Below are 26,237 nucleotides of genomic sequence, written 5' to 3'. Positions count from 1 at the left end.
TCTGTGTGTGTGTGTGTGTGTGTGTGTGTGTGTGTGTGTGTGTGCGCGTGCGTGTGTGCGTGTGTGCGCGCGCCAGGCACTGCGCAGGCGCTGGGGACGGAGCTCCACCCAGGGCGGGCGGACGCAAAGCTCCGCCCTCAGGGGGCCGCGTTCCCAAACACACCTGAACCCTGAAACGGTCTGAAGGCGAAGGAGGGGGCCTTGGACCTGGGATTCTCACTCTGGCTCCAGGGGATCTTTGGACTGGTGGAATGTAAACTCCAAAGTAAACTTCAGTTGTTCGCACTTTTTATTTATTTTATGTATTGGTCATTCTTTTTTATTATTTTTAAGTAATTTATTTTTTAGAGACAGAAAGGGGGAGGGAGGAAACAGCAATGTGTGGTTTCCTCTCACATACCCTCTACCGGGGACCTGGCCTGCAACCCAGGCATGTGCCCCGACTGGGAATCGAACCAGCCTCCCATTGCTTCGAAGTCTGGTGCTCAATCTACTGAGCCACACCAGCCAGGGCTCCAGTGTTCGCACTTTTAGAAAGAGGGTTTGGAGTTTGGTCAGATGTTCAGACAGGTCGGCGGTCTCCCAAACAGTGAGGACTCTGGCTTGTGAACAGGTGGAGGGGAAGAGCTGAGGCCCTGGGCTTGGCCACCCCGTTTGTATCTGGGGCTGTTGCTGCTGTGCCGGCTCAGGCCAGCCGCTAAGCCTTTCTGTGCCTGGGCTTCCCTATCTGAAAGTGGGGGAAATAATAGCCCCTACTTCACAGGCCTGTTCTGAGTAGTGAATGAGTTAACATGACTAAAGCATGTAGAGGGCAATTGGCATGTGGTTAACGTGTATGTGAAGAGGCTGCAGGAAGGAGGGCGGCACCTTTCCGGCACCAACCTGGGTGCTCAGTCTTGGGGGCGGGGTTCTGTCCATGTGGGTCCTCTGCTCTCTGCAAGCTCCAGACCAGCAGGGTTTCTTCCAGAGGGATGCACGGTGTGGCTGGGCACTGTTGCCTCCCTTGTCTTGGATCTCTCCTCTCTGTTAACATGGCTTTGGTTGTGTGTGTGTGTGTGTGTGTGTGTGTGTTTTTGTCTGCTTAGCTGCTGCTTTACCTCTGGCTCATTGGGCTTTGTAGACACCGCAGATCCTCAGCCTTTCATGTTGCTCAGTCAGGTGCTCTGGCCCTGCGCTTGGGCAGCCAGTGTTTGGAACTGACAAGCGGGATGGCCAGCTTTTCCCGCTCGTTTCAGTCTCCTCATTGGGCTCCACCCGTGGTTCTGGGAGAAGTCGGCGTTCGTTCACACGTTGGAATGGGCCTCGGGTACAGACCTGGGTTCTGGCTCTAGCGCTGCGCTCTCATTAGCTGTGGGAACTGATGGACGGGTTATTTGACCTCTCTGACCTCAGTTTCTTTGGGTGGAAAGTGGGAGTAACAAACCCATCTTCTTTCAGGGTTCTCAGGCAGTTTCGATGAGGTAATACTTCTACCACACTTAGCCAAGTGTCGAGCACAATGTGAGTACTTGACAACAGGATTTTATTTGCACAAATCCAAGGCTCAACATAAGGAAGCTATTTCCAATAGTCAGGCTCTGATCAACCATGACCTGGGGATGAGTGCCCCATCCGTGGAGTAGTGCAAGCAGACACTGGGTTGCAGCATGTCCGAGATGGGATATTTGCAGGGCAGCCCTGTCCAGATTGGCAGTTGAGCTCGGCAGCTGACCCCTGAGACCCCTCCCAACTCCAGCAGGTGGGGAATCCATGACTGACGTGCAAACTTGACATTGCTTCCTCTTGCCACCTGCTTGAGCTGGGTCACTTGGTAATTACTCCTTTTAATTCCTTTACCTTGTCCTCTGTTCCCTTTTACTTTCAGGGAGGCCTTTCCTCTGGTTGCATTTGTGCCACGGCTTCCCCTGAAATGCAGCGCCTGCGCCCTGGGAAGCCAGCTGGTGTGGGGCTGTGGCGTGTGTGTGTGTGTGTGTGTGTGTGTGTGCATGTGCACCGTGCATGTGCTCACAGCTGGAAGTGCCCTCAGAGTCAGATCAGAGATGACACCCTGACTGCCGACTATGTGATGTTTCAGTCCCCCCTTTTGGAGGACTTGACCACGGTAGCCCTTCTGCTGTATGGCCTTGGACAGGAAGCTTGGCCTCCCTGTTTCTCTTGGTTACAAATTGGGGCTCAGTGGCATTTTTGCCATCTCTGCCACAGGATGCTGTGGGCATCTGTGAACTCGTGGAAGGAAAGTTACGGGACTTTGCAGAGGAAAAGGACGGCACAGACCCACCACCCAGTCGCTCCCAGGGAGAGCTCTCCAGCCCATGCTGAGTCCGTCAGGGGCCCCACGTCCTGTGCTAAGTGACCGAATTCACAGACATACAACGAGCGTGTGCTGGACGCCAGGCACCGACATGGGCCGGATCTTGGCTGTGAACAGGACGGCTGCTGGCGCCCGGGCGGCGGCCACTTGGAGGAGCAGCTCTCCGCACGCCCCGTGCCCTTCGCCCCCTGGCACGTTTGAAGGGCACAAACCTGCCCCTCGGTTTAGGTTTGTCTGATGCTCCCTCGGGGTTTGTGGCCTCGGGGCAGGCACACCGGAGCAGCGGTGACTTGATCCGTCCCATTCCTGGTGATTCAGCTTCGGCCACTCGGTCAAGGTGGTGCCTACCAGGCTCTCCCCATAAAGTGATGTACTATCATATACACAAAGCACAGAAAATTATAGTGTGACTCCATAGTTAGTAAATAGTTAATACGGGGTTCGTGGGGGGACAGGCTGCCGTGGTGAAAAGAACAGTCCCTCCCGTGGACCCCCATCTGTGATCTATCAGCGGACTCCTGCGTCCCTGTCCTCACGCCAGGGTCACACTGACTGTGACGCTTCAGTTGTGCCCATTCGGGCCAGTGGGCACCCATTCGAGCTGACACTTGTGTCCTTTGAACGTGTCCCCAGCGTTCTTGGGACACTTCCTAACTTCCTGGCACAGAAGTGCGGGCTTGGAGTGGGCCGCTTCTCTAAGAGCAGAGTCGTATTTAGCAGCCAAGGCCTGGGCGGTGGGAGGGCGCGGTCGTCAGAGACGCCGCTAGGTCCTGACCCATAAAGGGCGCCGTTGAGGCAGTTAGCAGCGTGGAAACAGGGCCAGTGGACCAGATGGCTGTCGTGCATCCAGGGCGGTTTCCTGATTGTGACGGTTGCATTGTGGTTGTCCAGGAGAGTGTACTGGAGTATTGGGGGTTGATTTATTCCCTGTGACTAGACAAGTAAGAGAGAGAGAGGCTGAGGGGGGAATGGGAGTGAAAAGGACAGGAGTGGACAGGTGCGGAGGTGGGAATGAGTGGGTGTGTTTGAGGAGCAGCAGGGAGTGAAGGTGTGTGGGTGGCAGGAGTGCCAGGCACAGCTGCAGGGGTGGGAGGCGCCCGGCTGGGTGGAGCCTTCCAGTGGGATGAAGTCCCTGGAGAGCATCCGATGGGGGCTCGGGGCTCCTGCTGTGGCCTTCAGCGCTTCCCGTGCTCCAGACACCGTGCAGAGTACTTTGGGTCCACACCTGCCTTCCCTCGGCAGGACACCTGAGAGCCTGATCTGGGCATCACTTCCGCGTTGCAGATGGAGCAGCCAAAGTCCGAAACCCAGTAACTGTCAGAACAGCACATAGCTACCAAGTAGCAGGAGGAGGTCTGGCATCAGCCTTTCTGAATATGACCCTGGGACAGAGACCCAAGGGGGGTTGTGGGTGGGCACTGTCAGTGTGGCCGGGAATGTGCCCCAGGACATTGCTTTGCAGAGGGCGTTTGGCGTCGAGTGCCAGGGGTGTGGGGGGATGCCCCTTGACCCGATGGGATTCTGCTCCCGAGCATTTTCCTTAGCGATGATGAGTGGCGACCTTGATGGAGCCGTGCCTGTGTCCAGGTCACCGTCTGAGGCCTCCACAGCTGTCGGCTCCCTCAGTCCTTGCAGCCCTGCCAGTGACATGGAAACTTGGGCCTGGAGGAGTGTAGCAGCTTGCTCAAGGTTCATAATGAGCAAAGGACAGCAGGTGTTAAATTTAAGGCACTGAGCAGAGAGCGGTGTGGTGGCGGTGCCCCGGGGGCGGCCCAGAAACCCACTGGGCACAGCTGAGTGACATGAGGGATAGATACGGATGAAGTCCAGTGCTGTGGCTCTAAATTTTGTGGCATGAAGTGATATTAACGATATAGTAGGTTTAAAATGTAAGTTTTCGTATGTGGAGGGTGCTGCTGTTTCAGTAAATAAAATTCATGTTTTTCTCCCTGTACTCATAGTAGCTTCTGAAAGGACGGGTGTCATGTGTGAGTGGGGTTAGGGCTGGGCCTTCCGATTTGGCGATTTGACTTGTGTTTTCTTCTTGGGTGTCTGCACCTCCTCATGTTTACTCCCCAGCCATGTCTTGTGCGATGTCCTTAACAAAATGAGGGAGGGACAGGGTTCCACCGATTGCATGGATACAAACCACGGAACGCAGGGGTCACCTGTGGGGTTAGACGTTCGGGTCGGGGCGATGATGGGCACCGGCACCAATGCTGAGTGACAGACGGGCGCAGAGCCTCAGGGCCACGGTCGGGGCACTCACTCGGCCCGAATGCGGGGCCAGCGTCGGGTGTGGCCGGTCTCGTGGGCTCCCGCACGCATCTGAGCTCAGCCCTGCTGCTGTGTGACCTGCTCACACGCCCGGGGACACTGCCTGTTGTCTGAAGCAGGAGGAGACTGCCGGCACTGGCCCGCCCCGCCCCGCCCCGCCCCGCCCCGCCCCCACCAGGCTGGCCCAGGCCTTGTGGTGCCGAGGGGCCTCCTGTGCGTGCCCCTGCTGACACTCCGCTGGCCAAAGCGGGTCACGTGGTGAGCCCAGCGCCCCAGGGCAGGGAGAACGCTCTGACCGGGGGGCGGGGGGGCACACCGCGAGGTCACGTGGACGCAGGAGTGAAGAATCAGGGCCGCTAAAGCAGTCCGTCTAACGCAGTTGGCCTCATTCTGAGTGGCCGCCTGACCCTTCCCTGTGTGGGTGCGCCCTCAGCCGTGGAACCTGCTCTGTGAGGCCGAGCGGTTAGGCCAGTGTTTCCAACTGTGTTTCAAGGAATTGCAAATCCTCGGGGGGTTAACTAGGGTTTTGACACACACGCAGAAGTGAAGGTTGGTTATGGACATTAATTTGGTCGTCACTGAGACAAGCGAAGAAAAGGACCTTCCCTCACTGCAGGGCCTGTCAGCCTCCACATGCAGGCGTGCACTGTGCACTTCCGCCAGTGTGGGGGCGCTCAGACTCAGCGGGCCGAGGGACTTGTTCTTTCAACGTGCCCCAAGCATCCCCTGGGACAGGCGTTTCGTGGCTCTCACTCTGGGCCTTGTGTGCCTGGGCTGGGTCTTGTGGTTATCCGCACACGTCCGGGGGACGCGGAGGGCTGGGTGTCGGCAGAGACTCCGTGGCAGGCGGGCACAGCTGTGTCTGGAGTGAGGCGAGTTCTGGAGGCTGCGCTTGGGGGACGGGGGTCCTGGGGACCACGAGTCGGCACTAACTGGGTCACTTTCCCTCAGCAGGTGCCTTAGGATCTCCCAATGGGGCGGCTCGGCTCTGGGCTCACGTTCCCCGTGAGCTGCCTGGTCCTGGCGTGGGCGGCAGGCTCCGGTAAGTCACCGCCTCTCATCTGCCCGCTCTGGCCACGTGCTCAGTGAGCAAAACAAAGAGGAGGCCTCGAGGAGATCACATTGTAGTGGGAGGAGACAGCCAGGGCAGATGGCCCTGATTATAAGTACATCCTAAAGATCGTTAGTTAGGAGGACGACAGTACACAGTGTCCGGCAGAAGTAAGGCCTGCTTGCATGTGGTTGGTAGGGTAATCCTGTGGGTGTAGTGATTCATAGTTTTAATGTGCACATTTCACCTAAAATACCATGTGGTGTGCCTGAGTGTGATAGTGTTACGTGGCAGAAGCACATGCTTATGACTTTGTAATAAAAGATTTTGTAGTAAAAAGGGGCGTTGTCTGTGCTGGACCCTGCAGTACAGAGTAGGGAGGACCGGGAGTGCGGGTGGAGGGGAGGGCAGCAGTTTAAAACACGTGCCCCGGGAAGGCCTCCTGCGTGACAGTGGAGCAGAGGCTGGAAGGACGAGGGGGCCACACAGACGTCTGGGGAGCAGGAGCTTGGGGGGGGGGGGGAGGAGCCAGAACAGGCCGGCCTGGTGCCCGGTGCTGGGTGACCGAGTCTGGAAGGACCTTGCCGGGTGTGAGCAGAGGGGCGGCGTGACCTTTGCATTAAAGGGACCCTGTGTCTGCAAGCACAGGGTGGGGGCCGGGGGCCGGGGAGGAGGTGCCCCAGCAGCCAGTGGCTCGGCCCAGCAGAGGAGATCTGAAGACAGATGGGGAGGGGGCGAGAGAGGGAGAGGCCTCTCAGGAGTTCTGAGCTGAGCGGCCAGGAAGGACGCAGTTGTCGTCTCTGAGGCGCAGAGGGGCGTGGTTTTGGGGAGCAGGGAACCAGGAGGAGAGTCTGAGACGTTCATGAGACATCTAACACTCTCCGGAACACGGCTAGTCCTTCGCCCAGAGAACAAGAGCAAACCGAGGGCAGCTGCGGCGGGGCTGGTGCCGGGATGCAGCCACTGGAGTGCGATGGCGCCCACCAGTCAGGTGCCGGCTGGTCTGGCGTGGTGGCCCCCAGACGGTTTGGCAAACCCAACAGGCGTCCTGCCGGGTTCGAATCCAGCTCTGCCACCGACTGCCTGGAGGAAGCCCCTCCCCCCCGCCTCTTGTGCTGCCCTCTGACATTGGCCGAACCCAACAAGAAGCCAGGGGACGAGGGCACCTGGGTGGCGAGGTCTTGGGGGTCAGCCCCTGAGCTCAGAGCGGGGTGGAGAAGAGGAGGGGGTGGGGAGTGGGCATGTGGACAGCAGCCCCCACCACACCGCTGCAGGGCAGGTGCCTGCTGGCAGGTGGCGCTCCTGAGCCTGCAGGGTATTTTCCCTTTAACTTGGCCAAGGGCAAGTAGTTGAGCTGCACAACAGAAAGCTGCATTTGGGGTACCCCTGTAATGGACCCTGCACCCCAGGGCATTTCTTCAGCTTCAGAATCACCTCAGTGCCAGCTGGGAGGCTCCAGGAGCCCTGGTCCTGGCCCCGCTCTGTGAGGGCCGGCGCTTGACCGTGCCTGGGGCTGTGGGTTCCGGGTTTTGTGATGGGCCCCTCGGTCCTGTTCAGGCTGGTGTGCACCTTGCCCCGGAGGCGCGGGTCTCTCTTGCTGGTTGGGCCCCGGCTGCTCAGAGCACCCCTGTGTCTCCCCAGGGAGTGTGCAGGTTCTGCATCGGCCCACCTGCTTCTCCGACTACATCAGCACCTTCACCTGCGAGTGGAGGGTGGACAGCCCCACCAACTGCAGTGCTGAGCTCCGCCTCACCTACCAGCTGGATTTCCTGAACTCTGAGTAAGCCTGTGCGGGAGCGGGGCGGGCAGCGAGGTTGGCGCTGGGAGTTGGCCTGGTCTGGGCAGTGCCCTGGAGGGCCTGGGGCTGAGTGTGGCTCCCCGAGGGCGCTGTCCCCGAGGCATGTGGCCTGCGGCTGCGGGTGGAGTGCTGGAGTGCACCAGCAGTTCTCGAACCCACAGCCTCAGGACTCGCACATGCTTAGAAGTTTGCCAGGGCCCCAAAAGCTTTTGTCTAGGGAGCTTATAGCAGGGCCCCCAGCCCCTGGGCTGCAGACTGGTCCCGGTCCATGGCCTGTCAGGGACCTGGCCGCAGAGCAGGAGGTGAGCAGCCGGCGAGCGAGTGAACCGCTCTCTGGTGCCAAAAAGGTTGGGGGCCGCTGGCTTATAGCTATCGATGTTTACCTGATAAGGAATTAAAACAGAAAAGTTAAATCACACCAGCACACACGCCATCAGATCAACGACATCATAACACGCCATGTAGCCTCTGAAAACCCCACGGCACGCTTGTGAGAGAGAGTAAAACGGCAGATGACACTTAGTGGGACTATGAAAGCGGTTTGGCCCCGTGGGTCCCCACGCCACTCTCAGACCTGCTGGACCAGACCGCCGTTCGGGGCTCAGAGTTAGTGGTGGGGTTCACCGTGGGCCGTGGGGCCCGTCGTTCCCTGTGGCTCACCGGGCGACCCGTGTACACGGGGCACCGTGACAGGCGGTGCCCAGGACGTGGTCGGGCGCACAGGGGCAGGGTCACCCCGGAGCGAGGGCGCACTGACAGAGGCAGTCTTCCAAGGTGCGCTAAGGTGGGTGGGCGGTGCTTCTGTACATGGTGGTCTGCCAGAGGGACCAGAGAGGGAAAGCTAGGGCCCGTGAGCCACAGCGGGCCCACCCCCTGGCTTTGTAAATAGTGTTGTCGGCACGCAGCCATGCCATTCGCTTCTGCGTTGTCTGTGGCTGCTTTTGTGCTAGGTGTGCACAGCTGTGTAGTTGGGACAGAAAAGGTGTGACTCCCAAAGCCCAAAGCATGTGCCGTCCAGCCCTTTGCAGGAAACGTTTGCTGCCTGAGGGCCCCACCCACAAGACGCGGGGCCGGCTGTTTGGGGAGGCATTTTAGGGTCGCTCTGTGGTGCACAGGGTGTGCGCCCCAGTCCTCTGCACACTGGGGGGCCGTGCTACCCAGAGAGTGTGGCTAGAACGCACACGTAGGCTGTTACGAATTCTTCAGTGCCACGGCTTCTTCCCTTGCACTGGCTTCTAGCGATGAGCTGAGTCCTGGGGCCAAGGCCGTGGCCAGGGGTGTGTAAGAGTCCATGGTGGGTGTGGTGGGGGCTATGGCCAGCAGGAAGGGCCATCCTGGTCCACTGTCCCCACCACTCACCCTGGCTGCTCTGCTCCAAGTCCCCTGATCTTGCCCTTGAGGCGGGACAACCAGGAAACTGGAAGAGCATGTGCTTGCTCGAGGCATGTCCTGGGGACACCCAGGTGTGCGTGCCCGCCTCACGCAGCCCTGTGTCTGCAGAAACCACGCGTGCGTCCCCGAGAACAGAGAAAGCACAGTGTGCCTGTGCGATGTGCTGATGGACGACGTGGTCAGTGTGGACACCTATCAGCTGGGCCTGTGGGCTGGGAAGCAGCTGCTCTGGAATGGCTCCTTCCAGCCCAGCGAGCATGGTGAGTAGGCTGGGCGGGGTTCGGTGCTCCCAAGCTGGCTGGGCTCGGGGCCGGGGAAGGCGCCAGCAGCCTCTTGCCACTTCCTAAACTTGGTGGGGTTCTTGCTCTCCTCTGGGCCATGGTCCTCCCATCTTTGAAATGGGGCTGGGCTCAGCGGTACATCCGGCCCCCTTCAGCTCAGCTGTTTCAGCCCTGGAATTTAAGAGCCCTGATTGGGGTGTGGAGAGCAGGCCTGTTGGACAGAAGACATGCTTGCTGCAGATCAGAAACTGAAGGGGGGGCTGTCCTACCCTCTGCGGGCCACTCTGCTGCTGCTTCAGGCAGCCTGGACCCCGGAAGGCTGACCTTGTCCTGCCCCCCGGAGTCCCTGCAGGCGTCCCCAGGAACTCTCGGGGTGGGTGGCAGGAGTTCAAAGCACCATTCATCACTGTGTGTCCTTGGGTGAGTCACATTACCTCTCTGAGCCTCGGTTTCCAGAAGACAGTTATTATCCCCATTTTGCAATTGAGTAAACTGTAGAACAGAGAAGGCAAGTAATCCGCCTAAGGTCACACAGCTATTAAGTAGCAGAGGAATCTGGCAGGTCTCATAGAGCTCACAGCCTCCACCAGTCCATCAGCAGTTCCTGAAGGGCCCGCTCATCCCGCTGGTGGCTGGGGTATCTAAATTGACCTGTGAGCAGACCCACAAAATAAAATAATTCTTACATATGGATGTTGATTTTGATGCACATTATATACTTGTGATCTCACTGATCTGATTGCTTAAAAAGAGACTACGTTTTTTAACACATGAATCAAAATAAAGAGAAACACTTAGTGAATGACAGCACACAGGTGTGGCCACAGTGTGCAGGACGACAGAGGGGACGCCGAAGCTCAGGGACCTTTGCTGGGCACAGTCCGAGGTCGCTGGAGGGAGGCGGTCACGGCAGCAGCGTTAGCATGAGTGTCGAGGCCGTGCCTCTGTCGTGACCAGGGCTGCGTGGCACCATACAGCCGTGCCGCACGGAGGCGGTGCTCACCGGAAGCCCCTCGGGCCGGGGCCCGTGGCCAACAGGCCCTGACCAGACGCCGCTTCTCCGCAGTGAAGCCCAGGGCCCCCGTGAACCTCACAGTGGACGCCGACGACTCCCACTCGTGGTGGCTGCGCTGGGGCAACCCGTACCCTCCTGAGAGTTTCCTGCACGCCGAGCTCTCCTACCAGGTCAGCGTTTCAGATGAAGACGACCCGGCGTCGGTGAGTGGGCCTGTGGGGGCTCTGCAGCACCTCTGGGGACTCAGGTGGGTGGAGACGCAGGCCGGGGGGTGGGATGCGGAGAGGACAGCTGCGCTGACAGCAGCCAGGACCAGAGTCCCAGCTTCTGCCAGGGCTCTGTGCAGGGCCAGCCCCCACCCCTCGCCCGATGCCCAGTGCGCGGAGAAGGGGCGGTATTTCTGGGCCTGCTGCCTGTCTGCAAAGGAAGGCTCTGGGCCACTTCTGTGTTTCCCAGGGGCCAGGAGGGACACTGGGATTTTGGAAACAGGCTTAGAGGACCGAGTCCCACAGTGAGACAGTCACTCAGCATCGTCTCCCTCCCGACCCTGACTGGTGAGGGGGTCTCGGATGAGCAGACAGGGCCGCTCATCCTCCGTGCGACGGTGGGAGGCTGCGGGCTCAGACCCTTCCCCCAGAAAACAGGTTTGGCCGTAAGGTAAAGCCAAGCCGTCTCGCCGGGCTCTCACTGCGTTTACTTTTCCGAGACACCCGTGGCATCCGATGCTTGCATTCCAGTCGCAGCAGAGGCAGCGGCCCCTTTTTTTTAAAGGAGCGTGTTGGCGCTCTGCACACGCAGAGCTGACTTATGGGTGAAGTGACTGACGGCAGGCTGCACGCAGGGAGGGCTCGGCCCCTCTGGAGGGTGGAGGTCCCTTCCTGCCACCCTGTTTCCCCTTGGACATTCAGCTGGAGGACATCGGCACACCTCCGGCCCCGCGCCCCGCAGTGCTGGGCTCCGATACCTGCCCGGCCACTTGCCGGCTGTGTGATCTTGAGCGTGTCCCTTAACCTCCTAGTGCCTCAGTTTCCTCATCTCTACCCTGGGGATAACGAGGCTACCACTCCGTAGGGCTACTGAGAGCACAAAGAGGGTGACAGACAGGCCCCCATGCCCGGCACGAAGAATGTCATAGACACCCTCCTCCTTTTCTTCTGCGGCCACAGGCCTTGAAATCCCCATCAGCTTCACCCTACCCCACCCGGGCCTGTAACGCCCTCCGTCAGAGTTGTCGAGGGCCCGCGCTGGGCCGTGCCTTCCTACTGGGCCCCGGCTGGCCTGCCCTCAGCTGCCAGGGCGTGGGCTGCAGAAGTAGGACGCCCCCACGCCAGTTCCGTTGTTGCCGCTTCTCTTCTTGGCCAAGCCAGGGAGGTGGTGGGTGTGGATTCCCATCTCTCAGCTGTGGTTCCCTCTCGGCCCTGGGCCAGGATGTGGGCCGGGAGCAGGAGTGGGGGCCGCGCACTGTGAGGCTCAGGGAGCATTTGTGGGGGGGGGGGTGCACAGATGCCAAGGGAAGAGGCGGGTCCGGTTTTGTCCATTAGTCTTCCTGCATCCTGTGCCTGTTCAGGGTGCAGCCTGGACGGGAGAGAAGTGTCCAAACAAGGGATGGATTTGCCTATCTTGGCTGGACCCAGCTTCCAGGAGTCTACCTATTGCTTGGCCTGGCTTTATTCTGCTTTGGCATCGTTTTCAGGCAGGCTCTGCCTTCACATGGCCACCGTGCCCACGAGCAGCTCCAGGCCTAGGTCCCAAGGCTGCAGTGGGAAAAGTTTTTCTTTCCAGAGAGTCCTACCAAGAGTCCTGGGCTTGGGTCACTGGGCCCGGCTGTGGGCAGGAAAGAGGGTGCTGGTGCCATGCTCTGGTTGGCCAGGGGTGAGTCACGTGCCCATCTCTGGACCTGCAGGTGTGGTCAGCTCCACCCAAGCCAGATGGGCTAAGAATGAGGGGGGTGGTTCCCCAAAGGAGACTCCGGGGAGGGGGAACAGGGACTGGGCTGGCTGGAACGCAGCCTGGTTTAGGACCTGGCGCCAGACTCCAGCCAGTGGCCAGAACTGGTCAGTGGGCCTGTAGGTGCTCAGGCCACCCCAGGCCTCAGAATTCCAGGTCCAGCTTCTCCTGTTGCTGGTAGGGCAGAGCCTGCAGAGGCATTCCTCCCTCGTGGCTCCCTTCCCAAGGTCAGAGCTGGACCTGAAGAATTCCTCTTATTTGTCATTGGCCAGAGCTGGTCACATGCTCCTGTCTAAGCAATCAAAGGCTAGGGATAGATGGCCACAATTGGTTTAGACCAGCAATTTTCAACCTTTTCCATTTCATGTACACATAACTAATTACTAAAATTCTGCAGCACACCAAAAAATATACTTTTTGCTGATCTTACTTAAAAAGTATAATTTTGATTTATTTACAAAAAAAGTAGTAATTACCTACCCTTTTTGCTCTAAAGTGACTTTCTAGAAAATCAGGTGCCTGTGTTTGTATATAAGAATGTCTGCTACCAAGAATTAACCAATAGGACTTAACCTTATGATGCAACTTGACCAATAAGATGCAACTCTTTTATATGACCTATACATTTACGGTTCAAGACAGGGCATTCACACCGGACAGCTATTGTTCTGTTGGCTGTTGTCATTTTTTAATTTGACAATCTAAGGGAAAAGAGGTCAGTGCCCCTGATTAAATAGTCAGGCATTACATGTTCTTAAACTTCTTGCAGTGCACCAGCTGAAAATCTCTGGTTTAGATCAATGAGGATTAACCCTTGAGCTGGAGACAGAGGCTTGCCTGCCCTGAGCTGTGGGCACCTGACCCCAGTGGCACAGATTCTGGACTGGTGTCCCGCCGTATTTGCTACAACACTGCAGACAGCAGCTGTGGCTCAGACTGAATGGGGCCAATTCTAAGAAGAGATATTAGGAGCTTATTGTAGGATTTTGGAAAAGGAGCTACTCTTTGTCCTGGCTGACTTCTAGACAAGGTTCTGTGGTGGAGGTGGAGTTTTGGCCTCAGCGTTGAAGGATGCACAGGAGTATCCTAGATGAGGGAGGAAGGGAAGGCTGGGCCAGGCAGAAGGAACGACGTGAGCGAAGGCCTGGAGACATGCAAATTCATGGCATGTCTGAGGGTTATCGGGAGGGGGGAGTATGTGGGGCAAAAAACACAGGAAATGAGGCCACCAGTCCATTCCAGGCCATAACGGCCATACTCACGGTCACGAGGTCACCGTTTCTCGTGTGCCTGTTCTGTGTCCTCACGACATAGTCACCAACGGCTGTGAAAGCCCTGTGAGCAGGACGCTCATCTCCATTTCAGTGACGAGGACGCTGAGGCCTGGAAAGGTGGGTCCCTTGCCCCGGTCAGGTCCTGCTGCCGGGGGAGCGGGGCTGGCACCTGCCGCAGGACCCAACCTCCAGAGCCCACGCCATCTCTCCTCCCAGGGTCTCTCTCTGAGGGGTCTCCCAAACACCTGGCCTTTTCTTCAAAAACCAACCACAAAGTGTTCCTTGGGAGCTTGATTTCTCTGTCGTTCCTTAGCAACAACACATTTCCCATTGTCCCACTCATCGCCAGGGTGTTTGGTTCCTTCGGTGAAGTGGGTCCAGCTGTTGCTTCCAGCATACCGTGTGTAGAGCGAGGAACACTGAGGCTGAGAGTGCTGGCGTCTCAGCTCTGGTCTGCGCAGCTCCCACCCTGTCCCCAGCTCCCTGGGAGCTCCAGCTTCCCCAGTTTCCCCAGCAGCCTGTCAAGGTTTTTGCTTCCTCGTTGCATAGCCTCCCCTCAGCTCACTTTACGCCAGACCTTTGTCCTCAGCGCTTTCCAGCCCAAGTGGGAGCAGAACTGCGGGAGCTGCCAGGACCAGGAAGGCGCTGCAGGGGCCGAGGTGGAGGGAGAGCCACAAGGGATCGGCCCCTCAGGGAGAGGAGCCCCAGGCAGAGGGTTCGGGCCACGCACCTGCTGGCAGAATTGAACACAGACTTTATTTCACTTTTTATTTTGTAAAAGTTTTTTAAATAAAAGTAATATTTATGTGAAGTAAAAGTTTCAAATAGCAGAAAAGGACTTAGAAGGAAAATGTGTTTCTCTTCCACCAACAACCTCCAGTTCCTCTTCCCATAGGCTGACCACTGCTCTGCCTCTTGCCAGGGGGGCGGGGAGGCTGGCTGGAGCAGGGGGAGGGTGAGGCACATGTCTCCTTCTGGAGGGGGTGTATGCCTGTGCAGGCAAGCGTGCGTGCTCATCCACCACTGAGCCCACTGCTGCATAATAGCGACAGCACACAGTTACTGCCCCAGTTTCAGGGGGTCGGGAGTCTGGGCACAGCTCGCTGGGTCCCCAGCTGCAGCCGGGGGTTGGCCAGGTCTCATCTCGCCTGTCTCAGCTGGAGAAGGGTCACTCCCAAGCTCCTGTGATGTTGGCGGCATTCGGTTTCTCGGGGGCTGTCGGACCGAGAGCCTCAGGTTCTTGCTGGCCCTTGGCAGGAGGCCTTCTGCAGGCCAGCCAGGGGCAGAGAGAGGTGTCGTGGCAAGCTGGGATTGCAGCCTTGCATAGCACAGCCACGTGGGCGCAGTCCCACACACCATCGCCTTTGCACCGCCTGTTGGTTAGAAACACATCACAGGTCCCGCCCACACTAGAGAAGCCGGACCACCCAGGGGCGTGCTACAAGGTGGGGGACTCTCAGAGTCTGCCCACCACCATTTTTTTTTTAACACAAAAGGCAGCAGACAACACGTACTAATCATCATCTCGCCAGTGGGGGCAGGTGGGCGGGGCTGAGATTCGGGGCCAGTGAGTTTGGGCTGGACCGTGGAGGCTCTGGGAGCCCACGAAGGAGAGCGAGGGGCACAGCGACTCTGTCTGTGCTTCAGGAAGGTCACTGGCACACTCCCTGCATGCCAGGCCCCATCCTAAGGGCTTACCATTTGATCCTCACAACAACCCTGGGAGGTAGGCACTTTTATGATCCCCATTTTGTAGAAGAGGACATCAAGGACCAGAGAGGTTATGTCACTTACCTAAGGTCACACAGCCAGAAAGTGACAGGAGGGACCCTTACCCTCAATTTACAGATGAGGAAACAGTCTTTCTTGCCCAGTCATGCCGTGTGGCCAGTCAGTAGGGGTTGGGAGGGCGGAGGAGGGTGCTGTCTGGACCCGTGCCCTGCCACTCTGGTGGAGGTGCCAGATGATGCCGGGGTTGCAGGAATAACCAAGTACCCAGGCTGGTGGCTCTTAACCACCGTGGGGTCCGCCAAGGTCAGCAGCCAGAGTGGGAGCTGGTGTTCCCCTCCCGCAGCTGGTGCAGTAACATCTTCCTTTCCTCCACTAGTGCACAGTCCATGACGTGACCTACAGGGAGCCCACCCTCCGCCTCCCAGCCAGCACCCTAAAGCCTGGGGCTTCCTACCGCGCGCGGGTGAGGGCCTGGGCTCAGAGCTACAACAGCACGTGGAGTGAGTGGAGCCCCGGCGTCACGTGGCTTAACCGTGAGTATCTGTTGTGAGTCCTGAGCACTCAGAGTCTCTCCTCCCCACTTTCACTCTGAGCAGATGCTCCCCCTGCCGAGAAGCTGGGTTTCCGTGTCAGAGGGCGCCTCTAGCTGGAGGGCACAGGGTTCAAACTGACCCAGTGCACTGGCCCGGGTAGGGAGGCTGGGCTGCAGGAACGGATGAGCCCACAAGCCCGTGCGTTAACGCCGTGCAAATGTATTTCTTGCCTGGGTAGCCGTCCGACAGGAACTTTGCTGGCCTGTGGGCGGTTTTCCTCCTGGAGGTCCCACCATTCTCTAGGGCAAAGACGATGAACCCTTTTTGTAGCATGGACCCCTCCCTTTGGCAGTCAGGTGGAGCCTGTGGAGTGCACCCCACTCAGAGTAAAATATATGTATTTATAATTACATTTCAATAAAATTAGTTTCCCCTTTAATCCTATGTATTTTATTTTTTAATATTTATTTAAAATAAATAAATTAACCCTAAGTTAATATATATATTTATTTTTATCATCACCCAAGGACATTTTTTTCAGTGCTTTGAGAGAGAGAAGGAGGGAGGGAGGGAGAGAGAGAAACATCAATACGAGAGAAAAGCATTGATTGGTTTCCTCCTGTGTACACCTGAATGGGGGATTGTGTAAGCCTGGACTGGGGACCATACACACCTGGACCAGGGATTGGACCCGTAACCTAGGTATGTGCCCTGACTAGAAACCAAATCTGCAACTTTTTGGTTATGGGACTGTGCTCAAACAACTGAACCACACTGGCCAGGGCCAAAATAACATTTTTAAATGCATAAAATAAAATACATAGCCCTTATCAATGTGGCTCAATTGGTTGGGCATTGTCCTGCAAAGCAAAGGGTCATTGGTTCGATTCCTAGTCAGGGCACATGCCTGGGTTGCAGGCCAGGATCCCAGTAGGGGGTACGCAAGAGGCAAACACACTGATGTTTCTCTCCCTCTTTTTCTCTCCTTTCTTCTGTCTCTAAAAATAAATATATTAAGATCTTTTAAAATAATAATTATAAATAAATATTAAAATACATAGGATACAGGGGAAAACTAATTTTATTGAAATGCAATTATAAAAATATTTTAAAATGTATTTGTTATCTAGGAATATATATTCACACATTGAAAGCAAGCTCTGGTGGCAGTTCCCATAAACATTGAGGTTCCATAAACACTCAGGAACACTTAAGTTTCCTGAGTGGACGAGCAGAAGGGATAGTTCATGGTCTGGCAGCTGTGATGCGATATGAGAATAGCTGTGATTTCTGTTGGGAACTGAGTGAGTGATGCTGCTCTTACTGTGGTTTGCTCCCTCTGTTCCTAACGGGAGGAAATGCTAGGTGTCAGAAGTTAGTGAAAAGTGAAGGTGTCATTTCTGTCCCGTCCAAGTTCCCAGACCCTTGAATTCTACCTGCAACCTCGTTGGAGGTGTGTGGACCCCAAGTTAAGGGTCTCTAAGGGCCCTGCCGTTGCCTGCACCCAGCCAGCAGAAGGGGAATGAGAGCCGGGAGACCTCACCCGCTTCTTAAAAGCCTTAGCCTGGAAGCAACACACACACATCACTTCCTCTCATGCTCTATTGGTGAAACTGGCCACATGGCCACACATAGCTGCAAGGGAGTCTGGTAAATGTAGCCCCTCACTTAGTAGCTGCACCCCCAAAACAACACTTTGCAACTTTATCACATGACTTTTGCAATAGAAATATTAAATTATCTCACATAAAATGAAGTCTTACAAGTGGACTTTCCCAGGTGGGCACATTGCTACCTGGTAAAGAAGGGGAGGTAGGGAAGGGGAGGCTGCCTCGGGCATTGTCTGCTCAGTGAGTAGAGGGAGGCTGTTGTGAACTTTCACTGAAAGAAGGATTATTTTTTTAATTTTTAAAAGATTTTTCTTTATTTATTTTTAGAGAGAGGGGAATGGAGAGAGAGAGGGAAAGAAACATCAATGTGTGGTTGTCTCTTATGCGCCCCCTCCTGGCCTGTAACCCATGCTTTTGCCCTGACTGGGAATCGAACTGGTGACCCTTTGGTTAGCAGGCCAGTGCTCAATCCACTGAGCCACACCAGCCAGGTCTGAAAGATGGATTCTTCAGAGTGCTGGGAACAGTGGTGCTGGGCACCGTGGTGCTTGGCAGGTACTCTGATGCCACCCACCAATCCATCCACCCATCCACTGCTTGCCTTGTTCCGAGGATGTCTCTTCGCCCACCTGTCTCCCACGCTGGGCTGTGAGCTCCGTGGGTAGTGTCTACCCTGTGTCTGTGTCTCCAGCGCCAGAACAGGGCCAGGCGCACAGCAAGCCCTTGGGAAAGTTCTGTTGAATTGATCTGATTCTAACGTTGCCTGGGGAAGGGACGGGAAAGGACGAGAAATAGCATGTATGGGACATGTGCGGTGTGCCAGACACGCATTCATTATTTCCACAAGTATTTATTGAGGTCCTACTATGTGCCTGGCCCCACGCTAAATGCCGGAGAATCAGCAGTGACCAAAGCAGACAGAAGCCTCTGTTCTTGTGGGACTAGCGTTCTGGAGGGGGACGCAGGAAATAAAGAAGTGAACCCAAGAGCGATCAGAGCTAGACCTAGACGGTAGTGAGTCTGGGAAGAAGTGGAGCCAAGTGGGGCGTGGGGTGATGAGGGGGCACCAGCAGAGAGGGTGCGGGGGTCCGAGCAGGCAGCAGCGAAGTGAGCGAGGGAAGGAGCCGGCCGTGTGCAGACGGTGACGGCGGACGCTGGGGGGTGTGCCGGCACTGTTCTGGGTGCGGAATGGGTTCAGTCACGTGACCCGCCCGACCCTGTGAGATGAGTGCCACTGTCACCCCCACTGCGCCGATGAGGAACCAAGGCTCAGAGGGTGTGCAGGGCTCGTCCTGGGTCACCGGTGAGGATATGGCAGTCGGGCGCTGGACTCAGGTGGTCCAGGGTCACTGCCTTTGACCTCTATGCTCCAGGAAAGAGAGCAGCAAATTCAAGATCCTGAGGTGGCACTGAGCTTTGGAGGAGCAGGGGACAGCGAGGACCAGTGTGACAGGGGCTCAAAGCACAAGGGAGGGAGGAGGGGTTGAGGTGGAGGGCTTGGTGGTGGCCAGATCATGCAGGGTCAGGGAGGGCCCTTTCCTGAGGCCAGGTCTCCAGCTCCGGGAAGTGGAGCCGGGCTGCGCCCAGCACGATGCAGGCTCACGGCTTCCCTCCCACTTCCAGACCACACAGGGTCCTGGGAGCAGCACCTCCAGCTTGGCGTTGCCGTCGCCTGCATGGTCATTCTGGTCGTCTGTGTGTCCTGCTATTGCAGCATCATCAAGTGAGTGTGGGGCCGGCCCCTTCGGGGTGCGCAGTGGGCAGGAGTCCCTCCTCTCGTTTATCAGCTGGCAATCCTTTGCTCCACGGTAAATGTTTATTGAGCAGCTGCTGTGCGCGAGGCACTGAGGCAACAACTGAGACAAAACTGACAAAGACCCTGTGCTCCTTGTGGGAGACAGATGTCAGCTGGACAAATAGCCACACCATTTCCATGGTGATCCACGGCTGAAGGAAGTGTAACCAGGGGAAGGGCAGGAAGGTTCCAGGTGCTGATGTAGGTGGGGAGGCCAGGGCAGGCCCTGACTGGGGGATGAGCTGGCCTGGGTAGGGCTGGGGAAGGGACCTCCTTTGGCAAAGGGAGGTGGATCGTGCCCAGGGTGTGATCTAGGCAGACAGCGGGGGGCATATGACAGGAGGACGAGAACTTGAGACAGTTGCCCTGGCAGAATCAGGAGACCGGGGTTCGGGTTCCGGCCCTGGTGCTGGGCAGCTGTGTGACCGTCCACCTTGGGCTCCTCCTTTGCGGGCTGGGATGTGGTGAGGACTTACTTCATCAGCTCTAAGGGCGCCAAGAGAGTCTCGGATCGCGGTGGGCTGGAGGGCAGGAGGAGCCTGGTTCCCAGTGAGGTTGAGCCCGAGGAAGCGTGGCAGCTCAGAGCCTCAGTCTCCCCATCTCTGAAGTGGGACTGGCAAGCCCTGTCCCCCACGTCAGGGTCGGTGGTGGCTGAGGGCGCCCGTGCTCTGCTGGGCGCACATTCAGTGTGCAGGGATTGCAAGGGGCTGCCCTTCTTGTCACCGACACCTCTTAGCCATGCTGGGCCGGTCTTTTCCCCTTCAGTTTCCCCACCGCCTGTCCTTCCCAGCCCCACTCACCGTGTTCCAGCTCTCCAGTCTCCTCACTATTCTTTGAACCCACCAAGCAAGTTCTCTCCGAGCCTTTGCACTCGCTGTGCTCCCTACTGGAAAGCCCTTCCCCAGGCATCGCCATGATCCCTCCTCGCCCACCTTCAGTCACCACTCAGAGGTCACCTCCTCAGGGAGGCCCTCCTGGGTCACAGGCTTCATTCCTCTGTATTCCCTTTTTTATTTTTATTCATGGCACTTAATGCCATGGCACTTAGTGGGGTGCCATGTGTTCATTTCTGTATCTGTCTCCCTCTTCTAGAAGGTCTGTGAGGACAAGGCTTCTGTCTGTCTTGTTCACTGTTGTGTCCCTGAAACCTGGCACAGTGACTGGTACATAGTAGGTGCTCAGTGAAGACATGTTGCCTGACTGAGCAGAGTCAGCAGAGGCTCGTCCAGGGGGAATCTGAGGACCTTCCCTCTTGGAGCTGACTCTCCGTGGCTCCAGGCTGACCCAGGGAGAGTGAAGGAATCTGTTTCTCCTGGGCTTCCTCAGCGTCTCAGGCCAGCCCGGCCTCTCTCTGGCACCTTGCCCTCCGCTGCTCCGTGGAGGGGATTTTGATGGGGAAGCCCAGAATTCCCTGCAGCTTGAGTCTCTCCTCCTTCTCTGGGGCTTGTTCCCACTGAGGATGGAGACGTCGAGTGAGGACCTCTGTCCTGGGTGGCAGAATGCTGGAGCACGGCCCGGCTCTTCTGCCTGTTGACTGGCACTTCCCCCTCTGGGCCTCAGTCTGCTCCTCTGTGAGTGGGGTTGGCAGCAGAACCTGTTTCATGGGACTAGGGTGAGGCATCCAAAACCGATCAGCGTGGTCTCTGAGCCCTGGTAAGAGCTGGCGACTGTGGTCATTGTTATGGGAGGAGAGACCAACACCTTTCCCTTTCCTTTCTCAGGATTAAGGAGTGGTGGGACCAAATCCCCAGCCCAGCCCTCAGCCCCCTCGTGGCCGCTGGCATCCAGGAGCCTCAGGTAGGAGCGTGGGTTGGTGCCGATGCTCCAGACTGTCTGTATCAGGAAACGGGATCCGGGACGTGTGGGGCGTGGAGGACACTCACCGGCTTTGGGAGTGGCTCTGAGCAGCCAGGGACGTTTCAGGGGAGGTGGACTCACAGCTCAGTGTGGTCGTTAGGAGCCCCTTTGGTCTGCTTCCCCTCCCCTCTGCTCAGCTTTCGTTGCTACTTTTTCAGCCTTCAGTGGGTTCCTCTCAGGTTGGTGTCTGGGTTCTTTCCCCTGCCCCCACTGGGAGGAGATGACCCCTGAGGTCACCTGCGTGTCATCTCCTGGGGAGGTACCAGGATGGGCGGCCAGCAGGAGAGGGAGGTGAGGACGCGTTTCCTGTGTCTTCCTCTTTCGGTCAGGAAACTGCTGCCAAAGTGCCAGCAACCCCTCCTCGTTCCCATTGGCCTGAACCGTGTCACGTGCTGCTTCCCAAACCCTTCCTCTGTGAGGAGTGGGAGTGCCTGAGACCCACCAGGTGGCCACCCCGGAGCTGGGGACGGGGCCAGCTTCCCCAGTGCGAGGGCCTGTGTGGTTTGCCTGAGACGTCAGGGTTCTCTAGGAAGGAGGGAAGTGGGATGCAGGTCCTGTCTAGAAGGTCTGAGGGTTCTCAGCTCTCCAGGGACCCTATGGCAGGCTCTGGAGTCCAGTGGTGCTGGCTTTGAGCCCTGGTTCTGCCACTTACCCGCAGGGTGGACTTGAGCAAGTGGCTTAACTTCTCTGAGCTTCAGTTTTCTCATGTGGGTTGCTGCGACCAGTGCAGGGAGGAGGTCCCTGGCAGAGGGAGATGGTGATGGGAGATTAAGAAAGACACAGACAGTTTTAAGGAAAATTAGGGGCTGGTGGGGGCATTGTCCTCTGATGGAGAGACAATGACCCTGAACATGGTCTCCATGTTTATTTTATAAGAGTTAGTTAGATAAAGCTCAAGGACGTTTTGCAGACTCAGGAAAAAACTGCAGGCATAATTGCTCCGTTCTCAGGCTATCTAAATGGTAAATACTTCTTCTGCAAAAGTTACAGTCACATTCAGCTGAAGCTTGTGGTTAACTATCTCCTTCTTAACCCCTGCGGGTCCTGGCTGTTGTCGCTGCTGCCTTGATCTACCTTGCAGATACAAGCAGTCAAGTGCAGCCTTGCCAAGCACTCAACCTGAGCTTTGGTGCCAGCCTTCACCACCCTCCACAGTGGGTTATAGCAGTGTTTATATAACAGGACAATGCATGTAAAGTGTATATTACAGGGTCCTGCACACAGTGTCATTTATGTATCGGTCAGCTTTTGCTGTGTAACAAATGATCCCAAACCTTAGTTGAAACCACAGCCACGTCTGTACTGTTGCTTCTGCAGGTCAGCTCAGCAGTGGGTTTGGGTGGGGGGATCAGGGCCAGGCCAGGTACGTCTTCTCTGGGCTGGCTGGTCCCCAGTGGCTTCCCTCACAGGTCAGCAGTTGTCTGGCTCTCGCCTGGGGCAATGGAGGTGACTAAGCCATGTGTCTCTCATCCTCCAGCAGGCCGGTCCAGTTGGCACAGTGTCACTTGTACCACATTCTATTGGCCAAAGCAAGTCACATGGCCAGGCTGGATTCAAGCGGTGGGAGGAGCTATAGATGACTTGTGGCCATTTTTCCCATCGGCCTCAGCGACTTAATATTAGGGTCGTCTCACTAATTCTCAGGGAACTGAGGCTCAGAGGGCCGAATGAGCTGATCTGACCTCGGACCCGGTGATGCCAAGGCTCACAGCCTTCCCTTGGTGTCGAGGCTCGCAGTGCTTCCTTTCCGAGCTTCGCCGTGCGCCAGGCGGGCTGGGAGGGCTCTCCGCTGCGTCTCATTGGCTGTCTCTGTTCCAGGTGTCACTGTGGGAGAAGAGGCCCGGAGGCCAGGAACCAGCCAAGCGCCCGTATGTACATGAGCCTCGGGCACAGCCTGTGCGGATTTGGAAGGGGGTGGAATTGGTGTGGTGGGCGGGGGGTCATAAGAGGGGGTCCCACCCCCCTCTGTGTCTGCCTTCTCTCCCTTGGCACTCAGCACTTCTCCTTCAAGGGGCAGCAGGAGGAGGAGTGGCTGGGTAGGTGGGCTGCTGGCTGACCCCCGTGCATCACCTGGTGTGTCAGGCACGTGGTGAACCCCCTTGGGAGTGCACAGTCCAGCCCGAGCGAGGCTGGTGAAGTGGACTGCCAGTGCAGCTGTGCCAGCTGTGAGAATGCTGAGTCACTGCATACTGGTTGGCAAATACCACTATCCTAAACCCTTGAGTGTGCCGCCGCCACCCTGGCCTCCTTAGCTCCCGCCGAGGGCCTCCTGGGCCTACCTACAGTCCAGTAGCTAAAGGGTTTACACCTGGCACAGCAGGGGAATTCGGGGCGCCAGGAGCCTCAGGATCCTACAGCCATTCTAACTGGTCATTACGTAGGCTGTGTGGCGATAAGTATTCTAAATACCATCATCCCTGACAAAGTGTTTTCCTTAGTTTATAGATGAGTTTGTACTAAGTACCAGGTTGTGTGCTGGTCTTCAGACACCCCAAGGGAAGACACAGGCCCTGCCTTCAGGGAGCTCCCAGGGTAGCAGTAGGACAGACTGGTGGGTTCTTGGCTGTAAAGTCAGAGAGCATGCCTGCGATAGGCAGACATCAGCCCAGGGAGATACTAAGCTGGGCTGTGAAGGATGAATAGGAGTTTTCACGGTGGAGACACTGAACCCTGACCCACCCATCTTTGCTTCTGCAGGCACTGGAAGACTTGCCTTACTAAGCTCCTGCCCTGTTTGCTGGAGCATGACACGGAAAGGGGTGACAGTTCCTCCAAGGCTGCCAGAAAGGGGCCTTCCCAGGGGCCTGGGAAACCACCGTGGTGTCCTGGGGCGGTCAGCACGAGGATCCTCTCGCCAGAGAGCGTCAGCGTGGTGAAGTGTGTGGAGCTGCTAGAGGCCCAGGTGGAGAGTGAGGAGGAAGAGGAAGTGGAGCAGGAGAAAGGGAGCTTCTGCCCGTCCCCTGAGAGCGGCGGGGGCAGCTTCCAGGACAGCAGGGAGGGCATCGCAGCCCGGCTGACAGAGAGCCTGTTCCTGGACCTTCTCGGGGCTGAGAATGGGGGATTTTGCCCGCAGGGCCTGGGGGAGTCCTGCCTTCCTGCACCTTCAGAAGGTGGGAGTGCTCAGATGCCTGGGGCTGAGTTACCAAGGGAGGAGCCTTTCAGCCCGGAGTCGGCCCCTCTGACCCAGAGCCCCGCCTGCCTGGCTTTCCCAGAGATGCCCTCTGTCGCTGTTGTCGTCGTCGCCGACAACCCCTTTTACCGCAGCTTCAGCGACTTCCTGAGCCAGTCCTCAGGTGCAGGAGAGCTTGCCTCAGACACACAGCTGTCCGAACGCCTGGGGGGAGGGGACCCCAACATCCTCTCTGCTCCCCAGCCCTCTGAGCCACCCGCTGCACTCCAGCCTGAGCCAGAAACCTGGGAGCAGGTGCTCCGCCAGAGCGTCCTGCAGCACAGGGCAACCGCAGCCCCCGCCGTGGCCGCCCCCAGCGGCTATCGGGAGTTTGTGTGCGCGGTGAAGCAGGGCAGCGCCCTGGGCGGTGGGTCGTCGGGCTGCAGCCCTTCCGGAGCAGCTGGGTACAAGGCCTTCTCCAGCCTGCTCACCAGCGGTGCCACCTGCCCAGGCACACCTGGGGTTGAGGCCAGCAGCGGGGAGGGGTGCTACAGGCCCTGCCAGAGCCTCACTGCTGGCCCCCCTGGGGTTCCTGCCCCTGACCCCCTGTTCACCTTTGGACTGGACATGGAGCCGCCTCACAGCTCTCAGGACTCACTCCTCCCAAGCAGCTGCCCCAACGGCCCCTGTGTGGAGCCAGTGGCAAAGGGGGAGGACCACCAGAAGCCCCTGCTCTCCCTGGAGCTGACCACAGACCCCCTGGGGGACGACCTGGGCAGCGGCATTGTCTACTCAGCCCTCACCTGCCACCTGTGCGGCCACCTGAAGCGGTGTGACAGCCAGGAGGAGCACGGCCAGGCCCAGGTTGTGTCCAGCCCCTGCTGTGGCTGCCATTGTGGAGACAGGTCCGAGCCCCCAGTGAGCCCTCTGAGGGACCCAGACCCCCTGCCAGGTGGGGTTCCCCCGGAGGGCAAGCCCTCCCTGTTCTTCCAGCCTGGCCCTGGCAAGGCTCAGAGCCCGAGCCAGAGCCCCCAAGTTGTGGTCGTGCCCCCTGCAGGGCCCACGTGCACGAGTGCATCCTAGGTGCGGCCCCCTGGTTGCTCTGAGTGCCTTGCCTGCGCCTGCGGACGCCTCCCCGCAAGGCAGCCCCGCTGGCAGGTTGCCAAGACTTGGAGGCGCTGTTGCCACCTCTTTGGTCCACAGCTTCTCCAGCATAGTGTCCCCATCTTGCCCGCCCAAGGCATGTTTTGTCCATCTAGGCCCTCACTGCCCGTGTCTTGCCCAGTCCTGGGACCAGCTGCTGCCATGTCACTGGCTTGGACACTGAGCCTAGAAAGTAACCCCGCCAGCAGGGGAGGCCTTGGGAGGCCTGGGAAAGAGATGGGAAAGTGAGTCCCTGGGAGGGTGGTTATTTGCCCAGAGGTGCCCATTCATTCAACAGAGCTTCATTAGGTTGACGCTGGAGGCAGGATCTGGGCCGTGGGGGCTGCTTAGTCAAGGGGGGTGACAGGCCCACAAAAGAGGGTGATTACCAAGCGGTGAGTTTGCTGTCAGCCCTGCACAGCTGTAAGCCTGGGGGCTCCTGTTAAGTGTGGGGTCCCCAGAATAAACACCCAGCTCCCTTGGGGCCGGTGTGTGCCCCCATGGACACGGTTGCTGGCAGCCACGAGGCTAGAGGGAGAGCCTCACGCCTGTGACCCGGCTGAGCTGGGCATTCCAGGCGCCGACACTGGGCACGTTCAGCCTGCACGTTGGCCCAGACCTGAGCTTCAGTGGCACTTGTGTGTGCGCATCTCAGAGCTTGTTGAAACCCGGGTTTGTATTCGCTGAGGAGGGTGGGGTGGGAGGGGCGGAGTTTTCTGTAAATAAAGGTTCTGTGTCTCTCGTCACTAGCGAAGCAAACACACTGCCAGGCGCCGTGGTCAGTGCGTCGTCTCTACTGACTCACAGAACCTTCCCATCCAGGGAGCCGGGCCCAAGAGGTTAAATAACTTGCTCTCTCTGCTTAGGTGTCCCCATGACAGGGGTTCAAGTGCAGTTAGTTGATTTAGGAGGTGCTCCCAGGAAACTGCCTGGGGAGTGGGGCAGGAGGCAGGGAAGGGCAGGAGGCACTAAAGGGTGTTATCTGACAGTGTCGGTGTGGGCAGCCGCCGCTCCGTCCTGCCAGCCACTTTGGAAAGCTGCGCACAGCACACGCCTGCAGTGTCCCTGCCAAGGGTGGGGGGCTGGGGTGTTTGTCCACCCACTCCCATCACC

General features: G+C 57.7%; 1 protein-coding gene across 3 annotated transcripts in view; it reads left to right on the top strand.

Moving 5' to 3' along the window:
• The window catches only part of LOC123825621 (interleukin-4 receptor subunit alpha-like), a 39,801-nt gene extending 13,991 nt beyond the window's left edge, over positions 1-25,810 (top strand). For 2 of the 3 annotated variants that reach the window (XM_045849178.1, XM_045849180.1), the window contains exons 2-10: positions 5,543-5,630; positions 7,281-7,419; positions 8,938-9,089; positions 10,177-10,328; positions 15,454-15,610; positions 18,844-18,943; positions 20,737-20,812; positions 22,691-22,740; positions 23,570-25,810. In XM_045849178.1, coding sequence (XP_045705134.1) covers positions 5,561-5,630; positions 7,281-7,419; positions 8,938-9,089; positions 10,177-10,328; positions 15,454-15,610; positions 18,844-18,943; positions 20,737-20,812; positions 22,691-22,740; positions 23,570-25,064 — 2,391 coding nt within the window. In that variant the 5' untranslated portion in view covers positions 5,543-5,560 and the 3' untranslated portion in view covers positions 25,065-25,810. Of the gene's footprint in view, positions 1-5,539; positions 5,631-7,280; positions 7,420-8,937; positions 9,090-10,176; positions 10,329-15,453; positions 15,611-18,843; positions 18,944-20,736; positions 20,813-22,690; positions 22,741-23,569 lie in introns of all 3 variants that reach the window. The other variant, XM_045849179.1, reaches the window with a different exon arrangement.
• Positions 25,811-26,237: the final 427 nt, after the last annotated feature.

Source organism: Phyllostomus hastatus, unplaced genomic scaffold, assembly GCF_019186645.2.
Source record: "Phyllostomus hastatus isolate PE091 unplaced genomic scaffold, TTU_PhHast_1.1 phas_contig_64, whole genome shotgun sequence".
NCBI lineage: Eukaryota > Metazoa > Chordata > Mammalia > Chiroptera > Phyllostomidae > Phyllostomus > Phyllostomus hastatus.
This window is presented reverse-complemented; position numbering and strand designations above follow the sequence as displayed.